Below are 18,664 nucleotides of genomic sequence, written 5' to 3'. Positions count from 1 at the left end.
AGCAAGCGGAAAAGCGAAGAAGCATAGAAACGTAAAAAAAACTGTTTGTTCACCAGCATCTTCCAGTGTCTGAACTGTGAGGCTCTACTTGGGCCCATGGAAGACGCCATCTTAACTGTTGGGGTATCTTGTGGCAAATGTCAAAATAAAAGTCTCGAACCAAATGCCAGTGAATCTAAATCAAAAAATAAGAGTCTCTCAAGGAAAATAAATTTGAACTCAATTTTGGCTCCTACAACCTGGTTACCCTGCCTCAATACAACATCTCCGTATCAGTTTAATAGAAGGAGGAACGTCTTTATTTTTGACAGTATTGAAAATCATACCTTCGAGATTTCTAAATTCCCCGATATACCTTTATACCTTGATACCGCCCAATCTTACTCTATAAACACATCAGCCTCTATTAGAACTTCAGTCTCTATAAATACAGCAGTGTCTCTATAAACACATCAGTGTCTATAAACACATCAGCCTCTATAAACACATCAGTGTCTATGAACATACCAGCGTCTCTGTAAACTCATCAGCATCTATAAACATGTCAGTGTCTATAGATTAGGGATGTCCCGATCTGATTTTAAAGATCGGTATCAAGACCAATCAAGGCATTTTTTAACGGAACGGTATCGGCTTTACTGAGCCCGACGCTAAGCCCGACGCTTGTTTTATGTCAGTTGTCACACAGGTGTCGTAAATAGAGAGCATAATTTGTGTCAGGATGCGGCTAAAATGTCCGCAGTGTGGATATGTTTTAAATTGGGAAACGAAAGCAGTCCAAAAGCCACCTGTAATGTTTGCAATGCGAGCATTTCGTGAGGCGGTAGTAACACAGAGCTGCGTTCAATAGGCTACTACCACTTTGATATGGCACCTAAAAAATAAACACTCAGCAGAATACAGTGAGTTCACTCAGGTAACACAGGCAAAGGCTCCTCTGAAGCAACACACATTGGAGGATATACTTTTAAAAGGAGAGAAAAATTTCCTCGAGACAGCGACAAGGCCAAAAAGATTACCAAGAGAGTAATTGAAACAATTGCTTTGGATGACCAGCCTATGTGGTAGGGAATACAGAGGTGCGTTCAAATTCGGCAAATTGAGGCGAACGTTCCAGGTGAATGGATTTTCTTTTAACTTTTAAATTTGAATGTTTTTTTTAGGTCAGCATACTCTGACGACATTAATCCTCAAGGCTGCTAACAACAACCAAGGTATCATTTCAAAATTGAAACACATAGTGCTTTAGCTGTATGTGATGCATGCGAGTTAGCCTAAACCACAGAGAGTAATACAGTCGCTTAACTAACGCTAAGGATTGATCACGATAGCATACAAAAAAGAGGCTCTCAGAAAAAGTATCAACAGTTAGACAAGTTAACCACTTTAATAATTGTAAGATTAAATAAAATCGAACACTTATGTATATTTTCTGGTATAACTCCCACAGTGCGCCTTACCCTCTCGACACGTTTCAGACATTGCTCTACCGGAGCTTTACAAGAAGGTTTACTTCATTATTTTGTAAAATAAAAAAATTAATAAAGAAAAAGTAAGGCTTGGCCGCAGGCAATTTTTTTCTTAATGCTTTTGCTATTCAGTTGTCAAGCATATACATTGAATTGGTTGTAATCACTTTAATGTACTTGAAATGTGCACTGTGCAACTGTATTACCTAGGAAAATACAAGTATCAGATCGGGATTTGGTGTCGGCAGATACTCAATATCAAATGACTCGGATCGGGATCGGGGGCAAAAAATTTGATCGGGACATGCCTACCATAAACACTTCAGTGTCTGTATAAACACTTCAGTGTCTATAAACACATCCGCCTCTGTAAACACCTCAGCGTCTATAAACACATCAGCCTCTATGAACACATCAGCCTCTATAAACACATCAGCCTCTATAAACACATCAGCCTCTATAAACACATCAGTGTCTGTAAACAGATCAGTCTCTATAACACATCGGCGTCTATAAACACATCGGTGTCCATAAACACATCAGCCTCTATAAACACATCAGTCTCTATGAGCACATCAGCCCTATAAACACATCAATGTCTATAAACAGATCAGTCACTATAAACAGATCCGTCTCTATAAACACATCTGCGTCTATAAACACATCAGTTTGGCTGTGTAGTAACAGACCTATTTGCAGTCTCCCTCATTCTGCTGGCTCACAGTATGCAGCAGTGTAGCACACAGTAGCGGTGTGGGTCTAACTCTTACCTTGCTCTTCAACTGGAATGTTGACAGATAGTATGCTTTTATGCGAAAGATTAATTATGATGAAAGTAGAAAATGTAACTTTTTAATTGCGCTCTTTGGACTGCATTATATCAGCCCAGATCAGATCTGTTGTCCACTTGGGATTTGTACACTTGAATTTCATGCAGCTTCTTTGTGGGGCTGTGGAAGAGTATTACATTTCATGCTTAAATTAAGCAGTTTGTCAATAGCTTTGGCCAGGGCTGCTTTTCTTAATGTTTAAGTTTGTCATCTGGTTATTAGTGGAAGAATGTTTCAGTTTAGACAAACCAAATGTATTGTCTTTTCTTAATGAGTAATAGTGAATAACATTAATCAGTTGAATAAAGCTCAGATTCAAGCCTATTGGACACAACCAAACTGCATTTTCTGTCACACCTGATAACCTTTTCAGACAGTTATTCTGCATTTGAAGGCCAGTGTGGACCCTGATGTGATTCAAAGCTGTTTTAAGCAGATTTTAGGATAACTAGCTTTTAGCTTTGTAATGGACACTGGCAGTGGGCGATTTGTTATTTTTTAACAGGGGGGATGGTCCAATAGCCAACAGGGGGGATGGACCAATGGTCACTGACACTACTCTATAGAGTATATAAGGGGATCGCAAGTTAACAAGGGGGATGCATTTTGGTCATTTTGCTAACAAGGAGGTTGGCATCCCCCCCCAACTAAAACAGTAAAATGAAAATAAATTTATGGCAGTCTCTGCTTGTATTTATACACGAAGCTCCAGCTTCACGGATGTTCCTCATACAGAAACATGGGAGTGGCCTTATCACATCAAGCAGTAAGGTAATAGTGTCTCTCCCACATCAGTAACACTCCCTCCACAAAAAAACCCTCTTCATCATGACTTAAACAATCTGGCAAGGCAGGAATATTTCTGATTGGTTACATGTGTAGGATTCTGTTTTGTTCTAAAAGAAGAAAGCAGAAGACAAATTGAGATGCCCACCAGGTCAGCCTGCCTCACTCTGTCTCCTCAGGTTTTTAAAACACCCTGAAAATATGTGTCAGTAACTCTATGCCAGTTTCCTTAAAAAAAAAAGCAGTAGGATTTCATCATAGGATTTGTCATTTGTCATTTGATTTGAATGGATTGTAAAACTGTGTTGTGTGCAATCTTTAGAATGTTTAATACCTATGAAGAAAAATGTCGCTGAGATTACCACAGGGGGGTGCTGTTGTGTTTTCTGTTCTGGATATTGGCCGAGGCACATAGTTCTTCCCGTGTTTCCATGTTCAGAAGGTGTGTTTCCTGTCTCTCTCAAACATTTCTCTCGGAGTGTCATTTTTTCTTACATAGATGTAAAATGTAGAGGTCTTGCCTTGTTTACGTGCTCTGTGTTCATGGGTGTGTGAAGACTGAGGGGCAGATGTAATGGCTGTTGAATGTGCTGTTTAATTAGGAACAGCCTTACATCCTTAATGAAATCTGATGCACTGCTCTGATACCAGGCCCTGTGCTAATCTGTTTAACGGTCCTCGGAAGGAGAAAACTGTGACAGCTCTGAAATCAAATGGCTGAAAAAAGGGGAGAAAAATACAAGAAGCTCTTTGTTAAACACTTTATTAGTGTTGGCCAGCCACCCTCTCCTGTGCTCCTGCTCTCTGTAAACAGTTTGGAAAACAGCTGTGATGGAGTGAGAGAGCACAGTTAAGTGCCTAATAAACTCACTATGCAATAGACAGAGAGAGAGAGAGTTTGAAAGTGGCTGTGGAGGTGATTGTGTGTGCTTTAGATGGAGGGAGAGAAGGTGTGAAAAAGAGTGACGGAGGAGATATTAGTGAGCTGCTCCTGCTGGAGAAAGCAGAAACAATGGTAAGCACCTAGAAAGACTGACAATAAACTTGAGCTCGCAGCTCCTTCAGGCAGAGAGGAGTGGAGTTAAGGAGAGGAGAAGGGGGAGGGAGGTGGAAGGAGGGGACAGAGGGGGAGGTGTTCAGCAGGCAGGAGTCTGACAGGCAAAGTCACGCTGGAAACTGACACGCCAGTGAGTGAATCCCACCCCTGCACTCACATACGCAAACGCATGCCCCCCGCCCCGCCCCCACCTCTTGGAAGCAGTGAGGCCCCAGGGACATTCCTCTTCCTCCAGCAGTGTGAGGACATTAGCAGGGAAGAACTGCAGTCAGGACTCACTGGTCTGACTGGGCACCTGAAGAACGTCAACCGCCAGCCTCTGGAATTTCCTCACGGACACGCAAGGCCTCTTCCCGATGTTCAGGAAATGCCGAAAACTCGTTCCGTTCCTTTGGGAATAGTGCTGAGATCAGCGTAGTAATGATGAATGGCAATCAAAACATGGATTACAGAGGCAGGATCCTGGCAGGGCAGCGAGGGACTGCAATTTTCTGTCAGTTCTGAGCTACTTTCTCCCTTTGGGCAGCTCACCCTGACTCAGAGCTGGAATTTTAATTAGCCATAGGAGTTGGAGATCATGAACTCAGGATCGGCAGCCAAAACGGGGAGTGATGGCTTGGCGCAGAGGAATGAGGTAAGATTTCGGGTTAGAGAAAGGGCTTAGATTGCCCTGTTTGTGCACATGTAAAGGACTGAAGTTGTCCTGTTCTTACACATGTAAAGGGCTTAGGTTGTCCTATTTGTACACATGTAAAGCAGTCTGAGTTTGGGCAGGGGAACCAGGCTCATTTCTGGGTGACTCTTAGAGACCATGTCCTCAGAATAACTGAGCCATTATGGTGAAACTTGCCTGGGGTACGTAAAGCCCGCGCAGCCAGGCGTAACACGCTAAAGGAAGCGCAACCCTCCAGCCTTAATTTTAAACAAAAACTGACTCCCTGTCATTTTTTTTCTCTTTTTACCTTTTTTTCTTTCTCCGTCTCCCTGTCTGTCTCTTGCTCCACCCCTTCTTGGCTCCTGGTTATGAAGAGTTTTGGGGAGAGGAGTAGGAGAAACAGTCACAGGTTTTCAGAGTTGTTCTCAATACTGAGTAATTAAGGCTGTTTCTGAACATGGTAACACCCCTACTCCACACAAACACCCCCCCCCCCCCCCCCCCCAACCTCTTCACACATGAAAACAGTTAGGGTCCAGTTACAAAGCCCATATGCTGTGAAGATACAGGAAGTCAGTCGCCACTCTGGTGCATTGTAGAGTGGCATGGTGATCCAATCTGTCAGGAAATAACTGAAACCTTTGTTCTGATGTCATTCATTCACCAGCCTGTCTGTGTGTTAGTATATCAGTATGTCTCATTCCAAACAGTTTGTGTTCAGTGGTCTGATACATGTTTTATTTATGCCGTTAATTTGGTTGTGTGATGGAACTAAAACAAAATAGTCAGAGAATAATGAAACAGGAAAAAGGAACACTCTTAATTTGGGTGAGAATAATATGATTGACTTGTCCTGCGATGAGTGTCTCTTGAACTCCTTGCATCTTAAACATGGAACAGCTTACAGCAGAAAAAGTAGGGTGGTTGGTTTGGTGATTGGTTATCCTGTTAATCTTTTTTGGGATTACCTAGAGTGTTTTGAATGGGGAAAAGCCTGGGGTGGGTATTGTAAGGGAAGGAAAAATGGAAAGAGTGAAAGAAAATATGCATTGGAAGAGGAGTAAAACAGAGTAGTTGTAGCTACTTCCTGACACAGAGTGATTTTACATGGCAAAAAATACAGCACACCCTTTCTCCAGCAAGGACACGGCCAACATCATGGTCTGATTGAGATCAGAGGAATTGCACAGACAAAGACTGAAAGCATTGCAAGATAAGCAGATAGAAATGTTCTCCTGGAGTCCTGATCCCTGCAGGGGCTAAGGCCAGTACACCGCTGTGTTGGGCCAAGGGTCAGATTCAGTTTGATGTATTTGTCGCAGGAAGAATAAAGTACTGAGGGTCTTTATAATTGTAAGACTTTTATTCTGTGAGCTTTCAGGGAGGTCTGGCTCAGCCAGAGGCTAACCTCATATCCTGACCACACAGTCATACTCACAACAACCAGGAATTCCAGCACAGATAGTCCATCTCTTCAAAGGCATTCTCCAGCACAGATAGTCCGTCGCTTCAGAGAGTCATTCTCCAGCACAGATAGTCCGTCTCTTCAGAGAGTCAAACTCCAGCACAGATAGTCCATCTCTTCATTGAGTCATTCTCCAGCACAGATAGTCCATCTCTTCAGAGAGTCATTCTCCAGCACAGATAGTCCATCTCTTCAGAGAGTCATTCTCCAGCACAGATAGTCCATCTCTTCAGAGAGTCATTCTCCAGCACAGATAGTCCATCTCTTCATTGAGTCATTCTCCAGCACAGAAAGTTAATCTCTTCTGAGTCATTCTCCATCACAGATAGTCCATGTTTTAAATCTAGCACTAGTGCAGGACACAGTCCCTGGTCTGTCTTACCCTGTGACAGTGTATTTACTACAGCATGTAGCCTAAGCTATTAACCTTTACAAATCTGTTAATGAAATCAGTGATGCGATTGGATAAGCCAGTGCCTTGACCAACCCCTGACATTGTTATTTTGGTAGCACTTTTGATACCTTACACTTAATCCATAATAAATGTATAAGTGAGACGTTAGAAAGCCTTTATAATGCATGATTGCATGATTCTTGCGTAATGCACTAATGACATGTGACGTAGGACTGGATAAGTACTTATACTGTCTCATATTGTATTCATAATACAGAGCCTGTGTAGTACAGTATCATACACCGAGTGTGGCACTTACGGATAACTAACCATTTTACTGCACATAGCAGTTTTTAGTGAACATGCCCATATAGCCGACCTAGCCTTTTGGTACAGACAGAAGCATTTTTGTGAATGTAAATTAACACACACACACACACATATATATGTGTGTGTGTATGTGTGTGTGTCTTCTCAATATATTATCTCTCTCTCTCTTTCTCTCTCTCTCCTGCTCTCTCTCTCTCTATATATATATGCATATATACACATCATAATACATCATAGCATCTCTAACACATGATGCCTCATTAGCACGTTGTTATAAGTTTTTGTAGCACATGTGGCTTTGTGTATCCTTTTCATATGTGTTTTATTGCACTAAGTATACACAGTGTGCACTGCATTATGTAGACTCTGCTATAATGTGTTTGTGCATAGTTATGAGACAGCCTGACGACTTGTGAGCTCTTATGTCAGATGTTATATTGTGTTATGTCTTCTAAGGCCATTATTATGTCATCGTCAGGTCATATGAAGGTTTAATAAACAGGAAGGTCTCATTAATACATTTATAAATAATTATGCATGAGACACTCATAGGAAGTGTTGTTGCTCAAGGCCATCACAGATCATAGATTATACTGATAGTTGTCTGGAGTACAAGCACACAGTGACTAATAGAAACAGAAACACACAGCAACAGTAACAGTAAAAATAACACATGGTAACCAATAGTAACCAAAACACATTGTAACAGTAACTGTAACAGTAACACACAGTAACTACCCACCAATAACATACATTAAGTAAAGATTAATTATGTTGATCATTGTCTAATGCAATTTTCTTGGTTTATTTTTCAGTGTTGAAATGTTTTGTCCTTTTTAAACTTTGACAAGAAAGCTTTTCAATCACGAAAGGAAAGAGACATCCAGTTAATCTTACACGTGTTGGAGTAAAACCTCTGTCTTACACCACAATGTTCTGTTTTTCACCCCTGAGGGATGACCTGTAGTCATACACACAAAGATACAGCACAGTACGGTACTGATTTAGTACACAGTACTGAACCTCATTGGATAACAAGACATGATGTTGCAAAGTTAATTTCTTTCCAGTCTTTCCTTAACTAGTGTAGAGGTCTGTCTAGACATCTACATCATCACACACATTCTGAGGTCCGCACCATGGGGAATCCAGAGTGAACAGTGGAGGGTAAGCAGGCTATTAGATTAGAATTTGATGTCAATGAAGACCACTTACAGGCTATGTAATGGACAGATCAATGCTACTACAGTATGAGGTATGAAGCTCAGTGTGCCAGGACTGATAGACTGGAGTCTGTGTTTACTTCATTATAAATGCACAGAGCTTTACACGTTTCTATTAATATTTAAGTCATGGTGCACAGATTTATTGTCGGATCAGTGTCTAAAGGGCCACATCCCTCTCTCTCTTTCTGCAGTCCCCTCTTTACAGAGCATCCTGTGAGAGACCTGAGTAGAGGAGAAAAGCAGGAGCTGTATGTTTGGTTGTGTGAAGTGTGTGTGCTCTGTATTCACATCTGTATTCAGTTTATATTCTTAGCAATATGGCAATGTGTTTTACATGTCTCAGTAAAATTTTACAAATATTAATTCCTCATTTACTCCCTAATAGTTTTTATCACATTAAGGGGAAATGTTTACTTACACTGGCTCTTAGCCACAGAACAGTCTGCAAGCTCAGCAGCTGTTAAGAGTCAAACATAGCCTTAATAAATCTCTTTCTTCATCACTAATCAATAGTTATCCAAACGCTGTCCAAGAAAAAAATGTTAAAAAAAAGACAAAACATCTCACTCCATACACACAGATACAGAGAAAATCACAGACCAAAAATCTCACTCTGTACACCTAGGTACAGAGAAACTCACAGACAAAATATCTCACTCCATACACACAGATACAGAGAAACTCACAGACAAAGCATCTCCAACCATCACACAGATACAGAGAAACTCACGGACCAAAAATCTCACTCCATACACCTAGATACAGAGAAACTCATGGACAAAAAATCATTATGTTGTTGTTGTTGTTTTGTCTTGTTACCTGAGATTAACTCAGTTTAGTCAGTGGGTTTGGTGATTCCTGAGTCCTAAAAATGCCTTTGAGCGGGTTGTGTTTCATTTGTTCATGTCTTTGTTGTGTTTGGATGGATCTAAAGCTTTATGAAGTTAGAACTGCTGTACCTTTCCCCAAGCTGTTAATGCCAAATTGCACTCACCACCTTATCAGACTAATTCATGTGTGCACTGTGGCTTTAATGGTGTAAATGGATGTTTTGAGTGTGCTTTGTGTTGCTGGAAATTTTCTGTAACAATAGAACTTTCTTGAAAACTTTAAGCTGGTTTATTTGCAGACTGGTAGCAAAAGCACAACTCAATTCAAGAGAGATGCAGTTGTAGTTGATGCATGAATAACAACGGGTGCGCAGGAGAGAAAGCCTGCAGTTCACACTCAGGTACCATTGGCAAGTGCAGTATTTATTGATAATTAGAAATGGGTATTTTGACATCTAAAGCACAGATATTTAGCCAAAGTCGTAGAAGGACAAGCATATGGCTATTTCAAAACATTTGATACTTTAAATACAAAGTCTGTGTATCATGGAGGATGGTAATTGTAACTCTTGATTTTTCATGGTCTTAGTCGTTGATGCTCAGGCCTTTGACTAGCAAACAGAAATAACTGAATAGCTCTCCTCATTTAGGTTCTCCTCCAGGTATATGATGTTACCTGCCGACACTGCGCATAGAGTTTGATTTCCCAAACTAGAAAAGAAAAGAAAAGCCAGTAGGCTTTTTGGTTGTTCGTTTGACTTTCACGTAAACAGAGTGTAAGGGCTGTGTACCTCAGACAGAATGAGTGTGTCACAGATGTTCTGAACCTTGTGTTTTCCCATTCATTCAGACAGAATGAGTGTGTCACAGATGTTCTGAACCTTGTGTTTTCCCATTCATTCAGACAGAATGAGTGTGTCACAGATGTTCTGAACCTTGTGTTTTCCCATTCATTCAGACAGAATGAGTGTATCACAGATGTTCTGAACCTCGTGGTATCCCATTCATTCAGACAGAATGGGTACTCTTTAGTACTCTGAATATTCTGTCGTACATATGTATGATATAATGTTGTTGACTGTGAAGGTAATGGTGTTATTCTGTACAACATATGCGTGCTATAATGTTGACTGTGGAGGTAATGGTGTTATTCTGTCGTACATATGTGTGATATAATGTTGTTGACTGTGGAGGTATTGGTATTATTCTGTAGTACATATGCGTGATATAATGTTGACTGTGCAGGTGATGGTGTTATTCTGTACTACATACGCGTGATATAATGCTGTTGACTGTGGAGGTAATGGTGTTATTCTGTAGTGCATATGCGTGATGTTTTAGAGGTGCTGTTGACTGTGGAGGTGATGGTGTTATTCTGTACTGCATATGGAAGATGTTTTAGAGGTGCTGTTGACTGTGGAGGTGATGGTGTTATTCTGTAGTGCATACTGTGTTATGTTTGAGAGGTGCTGTTGACTGTGGAGGTGATGGTGTTATTCTGTAGTGCATATGTGTGATGTTTGAGAGGTGCTGTTGACTGCGGAGGTGATGGTGTTCTTCTGTAGCACATATGCGTGATGTTTGAGAGGTGTTCACTCAGATGAACAGACATTTTAGATAACCTATCTCAGAATCTGTTTACTCTTGGTACATCTAGTGTGAGCTGATTAACTATTGTTCTCTAGAATGTTCCTCCCATTTTCTAGAACAGTGTATGCCTGACCTCTAGCATAAGCAAAGCTTTGTACACACACTGGGTGGGGGGCCTCTTCCTGATGGGAATCTTCAGGAAAACTGGCCTTCCGCATGTTTACTCCATGCAGGAATGCCATCGGTGTAGTCTGTACCAGACATGCTGTTCACAGGTTACTTTAGCTCCTAATACATTTCTCTGCATTCACACAAACCTTTGTTCTTATCTTCACCAGGTGTGAGGTTGAAGTTGATAGTGAACTGAGTTACAGTCATGGAGTGGGAGAGTGCTACTTTAATATAATGTGTCATATTGTGGAATGCTGTATATCTTTTACAGAGCTCCATTTCACCAAACTACTCAGTCTTAGTACTATGTGGTATGAGTGAAGCTCATGTCCACTGAACTGAGCGGCTCGGTTGTAAACAGGGCTTACAGTCTGAACTGGATGGCTCTGTTGGAAATAGGGCTGGCAGTCTGAACTGGACGGCACTGTCGTAGAACACCCAAAATGTTTACCTTTAGTTGTGTGTTTCAGTTCAGTTCTAAACATTATGAGGAAAGTGAAAAATTCATTTTTATTGCAGCTTTATTTAGCACACTCAGTAACATGCTTAATGAACTGACTCCATTGTTGTATTTTATTCTGTAAAATATTTTAGGTCTTGATAGATTTCAGACTTTGTCATTCAGAAGGGGGTAAAATGTAGAATCTGTAGAAGGTAATAAAGAGGCAGTGTCCTGGTCTAGTGCACTTATTTTTATGTAAAGTGTGTGAATTGACTAATGACTGCTAAACTATAACTGCTCCAGTGTCATACTGAGTCATGGACTAATGGCAGTTTGTTTTTCTACTACAGTGTCCTAAAGCTCAGTGTTGCCCTCCATACACTGTAACAGTGTATTCGCTGGCCTTACCTTACAAATACATACTTATGTACATATCATATTTGACAAAAGGACTCAGGCCGTTTTGCGAATAAACAGCACAACCAACAAAGTAGCACAATTTTGCCTCACCTCAAACAAAAAAAAGGAAAGAAACAGTCCTAACATTTTACAAATACAAGGAAAGCAATAAGTAAATAAGTGGAGCACTGTTTGTAGATATTCCACCTCTTTTACAAATTCAAAACACAGTTCACAAACATACACAAGCACACACAAACACACAAACATGCACAAACGCGCACAATAGAAACGCATGCAAACACACACAAACATACACAAATACACACAACACAGACAACACACACAAACATAGACACACATTCACAAATTCAAACACACACACACACGCACGCGCGCGCACACACACACACACACACACACACACACACACAAACATACACAAACACACACAAACATACACAAACACACACAAGTTTACACAAACATGCACATACAAACATGCACAAATGCAAACACACACAACACACACACATACACACAAACACAATCATACACAAATACACACAAACAACACACACAAACATACACAAACACACACAAACATACACAAATACACACAACACAGACAACACACACAAACATAGACACACATTCACAAATTCAAACACACACAAACACACACACGCATGCGCGCACACACACACACACACACACACACACACACACACACACACACACAAACATACACAAACACACACAAGTTTACACAAACATACACATACAAACATGCACAAATGCAAACACACACAACACACACACATACACACAAACACAAACATACACAAATACACACAAACACAAACATACACAAATACACACAAACAACACACACAAACACACACAAACATACACAAACACACACAAACGTTCACAAACACAGACACAACCATGCACAGTGAATTACACATACACAGTCACTCTAGACTCTTCACTGTCTGGAGTCAAATTCAGTTCAGTTGGAGTTACTGAGGCGTTTTCTGTTCAGTTCCAAACACACGGGTGCACGCACACGCACATGCGCACACACGCACACACACACACAGAGCACAGCTCTAACAGTAAATAAAAAATGTGTTTCACATTAAGAATTCAAAATTGGTTTTAAAAACAAAAGTTGTGACATAGTGTCATAAATTACATGCAGGTTTGAAATATCACCTTTATTGTCATTGTTTTTCAAAATAAGTGACAGTTTTTGAAACAGATGCCACTATGCTATGATATATATTTCTCTTGGCTGTTCCTTAAAGTGTCTATCACTATGCTATGAAATATCTTTCTCTTGGCTATTCCTTAAAATGACATCTGTCATCATGCTATGAATTTATTTCTCTTGGCTGTTCCTTAAAGTGTCTATCGCTATGCTATGAAATATATTTCCCTTTGCTGTTACTTGAAGTGTCCTGAAAGTATCCAGAGGGTGTTTACCACACTGTGCAGATTAAACCTTTGACAGGAAGCGCTCTTTACTCTATGTACCATGACATCGTGCCTCAGTCCCAACTTGCCATTTGTGTCAGGGCCTGATTTGTATTTCTGCTTCACTCTGTGGTGATAATGATGCTGTTTTTGACTCAGTTTTGTTACAAACTGTTAATAGATTCTAACACATAATAGGGCATTGTGAGAACGGTTTCTTTCCCATTCTTAGTCTCAGTGTAGGCTCTGTGTCTTTAATGCCCAGTATGGACTCCTGGTTCCGGTCTGTGACCTTTGACCTCTGGGGAGACTGGCCAGTGTGTGCAGTCAGCTGGTCTCAGCAGCCCTGTTAACTCTAATGATGTGTGTGTACCTGTGTGTGAGTCAGATTGTGCACATGAGAGTGTGTGTGTCTGTGTGCGTGTGTAATAGAGAGGGAGAGAATGAGTTGCCTTGAGAGAGACTCAGACTAAACTCTAACCTAAGCAGGCGATGACAAGTGAAAATATACAAGACATTTTGACCCCCCCCCCACCCCCCAACACACACACACACATACACACACACACACACACACACGCATGCACACACACACACACATGCACATGCAGACGCACAAACACACACATATACATACACACACACACACACACACACACACACACACACACAGTCCCCATCCTGGCAGGAAGGAAGACCAATGCAAACAACAAAAGGAAAGAGAGGCAGCGGTCTCATTTTAGACTCAAATGGTTTCAAACACACTCACACACACACACACATACACACTCACACACATGCACACAGAAACACGGACACACACATGCACACAGACACGCGCGCACACACACACACACACACACACACACACACACACACACACACACACACACACACACACAAAGAGACCACAGCAGCCTTTGTCTCGGTACAGGCTGCATTCCTGAGCTTCAGCAGCAGACGGCCCATTGAGCGGTGGTGAGGTAGTTGTGTAGATAAGACTAGAGAGATTAGAGAGAGCGAGAGGGCTGGGGCACTGCTGTTCCGCTGCAGTGTGTTGTTAGGGGGAGAGCAGTCCAGAGCACTGCTGTGTCAGGATGCGTGAAACCCAGTCTCACTTTCTGCACAACCATGTGGGAAATCGGAAGGGGAGAGGAGGACAAAGGTATGTGTTGGGGTGGTTGCACTGCTAAAAGGGAAAATTAGTGGTGTATAAAAGACATCAAGGTATTCAAGCAAAACGAGAAAACGTGTGTGTTATAATTACTCATGTCACACACACACACACACACACACACACAGTTTATCGAATGCATGCATCTCTGAGAACATGTTGTTTCCGTTTATTCTTCGTTCAGCACAATTGTAGTAACTGTAACAGAACAGCTGGACTTTGTGTTCAGTTTGTGAGACTTTTGGCTTCTAATTTTAGTTTGATACAGCTCAGTAGATATAGTAACTGTCTGGAAATGCTTCACACTAAAGTATCAAACTGTCAAACAGCACTAAAGTACCAAACTGTCAAACAGCACTAAAATACCAAACTGTCAAACAGCACTAAAATACCAAACTGTCAATCAGCACTAAAGTACCAAACTGTCAATCAGCACTAAACTACCAAACTGTCAATCAGCACTAAACTACCAAACTGTCAATCAGCACTAAACTACCAAACTATCAGTCAGCACAGACTTGGAAAACCAGTGCAAAGTGGTCGATAGTACAGTGTTAGTCGTATAGTGTATTTGTAAACTAGCATATTGTAGCACAGTTTAATATGACATTGCTGTTTGGGGCTTTTTCTGTTGGGTATCATGCTGAGAGACGCCTGCTATGTCTGGTTTATCTGCCTGCTGTCAATCAAGGGTTGGTAATGCTGTGAAGGACACATCATGTCCACTGTTACTAGCGTTAACACAGAACCGGTCCAAGGTGCTTGGAATCAAAATGCATCCTGAGATCTGACTCCTATCCTCCCAGTCCCATTCTCGTCGTCACAGTCGTTACTGTGCATTTACTTAAGACACTCAGCAGATTAAAATGTGACGTCACCGTCGTTACTGTGCATTTACTGAAGACACTCAACAGATTAAAATGTGATTCTGTTTTTTCATCACTGGAGAGGTGTGTGTGTGTGATGAATGTGCAGCCTGCAGGCTGTAATCCTGGGGTATCTGTTTAAACACTGTTAAAAAGGGTTTGATGTTTGAGCGTAAGACATTGTTTTGTTTTTAGGAGAGTGGTTGAGTTTAAACACTGTTAAAAGGGTTTGGTGTTTGAGCGCAAGACATCGTTTTGTTTTGAGGAGAGTGGTTGGATTTAAACACTGTTAAAAGGGTTTGGTGTTTGAGCGCAAGACATCGTTTTGTTTTGAGGAGAGTGGTTGGATTTAAACACTGTTAAAAGGGTTTAGTGTTTAAGTGTAAGACATTGTTTTGTTTTGAGGAGAGTGACTGAATCGTGTCGAGCATGTAGCGACAGTATGGAGTCGTGATGCAGACTCTGATGCCCTGACCGCTGTGTGTTTTATTGTGCCTATAAGAGTAATTGGGAAAGGTGCATCATGGGAATAGGGAGGGCTTGTCTCGATAGTGCTTTTAGTTTAATTATAATAGTGAAGTCATGACATTGATACAGTGCCTAAAGTTTACTGATGAGGACCTTGCTGCTCCTAAGGAAAATAAATGGACAATAACATTACCTTCTTCATACAGCTTCTGTACAATAACATTACCTTCTTCATACAGCTTCTCTCCAAAAACATACTTTTCTGTCTAATAACATTACCTTCTTCATACAGCTTCCGTCCAATAACATTACCTTCGATCCAATAACATTACCCTCTGTCCAATAACATTAGCTTCTGTCCAATAACATTACGTTCTGTCCAATAACATTACCTTTGTATAACATTATCTTTGTATACAGTTTCTATTCTAAGGGTTTTTTTTTCCTCCAGTAAATGTTCCTTTTGGACAACACCATATATTCAGTATTTTACAGTAATAAGCAGTCATTTGAAATCATGTTGCTGCCATCTGATGTTATTGTTTGACATGAGGGGAAAATGAGCAGGATTGATTTTTAAAATTGTCTTTTTTTTATTCACAGTTTGTGACAGATGCAAAATGTTTGTCTGTAGCACAGAAATACTTGTATTCATGTGAGTGTATTATATTTTAATGGACATGTTCTGTCTATTTTTGTGACTGAATGCATGGCAGTGCTGTCCTGTGCTGTGAGTCAGTGCCTTTTGTTCCGTGTGAGGTTGTTTTTTTGGTTGGGCCTGTCAGGGGTGATACTTTGCCAGATCATTAATGGAATGTGAAATCTCAGGAAGAGTCATTTTGCCCAAGGAGAAAGAGAGAGAGAGAGAGAGAGAGAGATTATATGGATGATAATGGATAAGGTGTATTATATAGATGGTAATGAATGATGTGTGTTATATAGATGTCATGTCGTTACCCCTTTGAGATCAATCACTCTGAATATATCACAGCATTCTTTCTCTCTCTCTCTCACACACAGACACACACACACACAGAGTATCTATATGTATATACTGTATGTGAGTGTGTGTGTGTGTGTGTGTGTGTTACGCCCCTAACATATATATATATATATATATATATATATATATATATATATATATATATATATATATATATATATATATATATATATATATATATTTTTGTGTGTGTTAGGTGAAATTTCTTTTCATTTATCATGAATTTACTTGTAAACTTATAAACTTGTAAACAGTGGCAAACTGGCCATAATTTCCAGTTAGCACTCCACTCTGTTTTTTCCTTGTACCAGTGATATTCACATTTTCATGATGCCATCTCAAATGAGTAATCATGTTTGACGCACTGCCAGCAACACACCCAAATTCAGTTGAACAGTGCCAGTACACTGCCTTTGTCTTGTCCACTTGTCTTTGCCCATTGCTACTGCAGTTCACTGAAAACCGAAATGTTCCCAAACAGGAGACCTGAAGGATATTGGAGGGTCCTCAAGCTCTGGCTTTATGGTCGCTATGCTTATGAGGCTGCATCACTGAACATGTGCTAATTCAGTTGCTAAGTTATGGCTCCGTTATGGAATCGGAGAGGACACTGAGTTTTTAATTTTAGTTCTGCACACAGAAATGTAGAAGAGAGGGCACACTGTATCTTGTCAATTTGTTATATTCGCTAACGTTTCGGTCGACTGACCATCAGAGCATAAAAAAGTTATGCACATAACGTGCATGGTTAAAGCTAGACTATATTCACTCATGCAACGCGCACTGAACCAAGCGTCCTGTACCAAACGGGTTGCTACAGGCACGTATACCATTACACCCCTAATATTTACAAAATACACAGCCTGCCCTAAATAGAATAATAATTTCGTGATTTACATGTGTTATCGTGTTAATTGTGAAATGAAAAATTAATTTTGTTTTGTTCTGTGTTCCGGAAATGCGACACGAGGCTGTGGGCATTTGTATCACGATTTCAGTCTAGGTTTCAGGACCATTATGCCGTTATTATATATATATATATATATGTGTACACACACACACCCACATATACACATATACTCAAATTTTTGAGGGATACATGTTCATTTTAACATAAGTATTCTGAATATCACTATTGTCTAAACCAACGATGAGGGATCTGTTCCAGGCCAGTGCAGTACACACTATTACGCCTTAATATAATAATACGCTGGTTTAAATGGAATCTACTCTGCCTGCTCGTATTGCTAATCACACCCAAACTGACTCTTCTCTTTACTCCCACTCATCCACCCAGTCCAGTGACCACCTGCCAAACAACCATCACAGCCATCACTCATCCACCCAGTCCAGTGACCCACCTGCCAAACAACCATCACAACCATCACTCATCCACCCAGTCCAGTGACCCACCTGACAAACAACCATCACTACCATCCACTGCATGAAAAGAGGTGTATCCGGACTTGAATGCTCCTGTATATTCCCGGATACTCCTCAGATAATTGGATGTATCTGGGAGTTTGCAGCCCTGTTACGCTGCCTGGAATACTCCTGGATATGTACCAGGTTTGGGGGTTTGCCTAGAGCCCTTAGTTGCCATAGTGAATAATCCCCTGGGGATGCTTGCAAGGGAACATTTGCACACCTTGGGCCACCAGGTATCCTGCAATTGGTCAAAAGTCTTACCTTGGATTGGTGGCACAATGTCTTGCCCCTCCCCTAAAACCCTTCCCCACTGGTCCATTGTGTGTCCCCAAACATGGTTTCATATAGTTTGTATTATTATTATTATTATTTATTTATATTATTATTATTGGTGTTGTTGTCTTGTGTTTGCGGGTAGATTATATGGGTAGTCTGAGAAGCAAAAATGAATTACACAAATACTTTTATTATAGATAAAGAAAATACAGTATAATATAGATTATTAGGCACATAAATCGACAATTTATGCACACACACACACACACACATATATATGTAATAATAATAATAATAATAATAATAATAATAATAATAATATA

General features: G+C 40.5%; 1 protein-coding gene across 4 annotated transcripts in view; it reads left to right on the top strand.

Moving 5' to 3' along the window:
- Positions 1-18,664, top strand: part of mcc (MCC regulator of WNT signaling pathway) — a 123,204-nt gene that overhangs the window by 27,052 nt on the left and 77,488 nt on the right. Inside the window, exon 1 of one of the 4 annotated variants that reach the window (XM_030783842.1) lies at positions 4,571-4,776. The exons of the other annotated variants lie outside the window; for them this stretch is intronic. Coding sequence (XP_030639702.1) covers positions 4,720-4,776 — 57 coding nt within the window. The 5' untranslated portion in view covers positions 4,571-4,719. Of the gene's footprint in view, positions 1-4,570; positions 4,777-18,664 lie in introns of those variants that run through there. 4 annotated transcript variants of the gene reach the window in all.

The sequence above is a fragment of the Chanos chanos genome, chromosome 9 (genome assembly GCF_902362185.1).
Source record: "Chanos chanos chromosome 9, fChaCha1.1, whole genome shotgun sequence".
NCBI classification, from domain to species: Eukaryota; Metazoa; Chordata; class Actinopteri; order Gonorynchiformes; family Chanidae; genus Chanos; species Chanos chanos.
The sequence above is the reverse complement of the archived record's forward strand: the minus strand, read 5'-3'. Positions and strand labels throughout refer to the sequence as shown.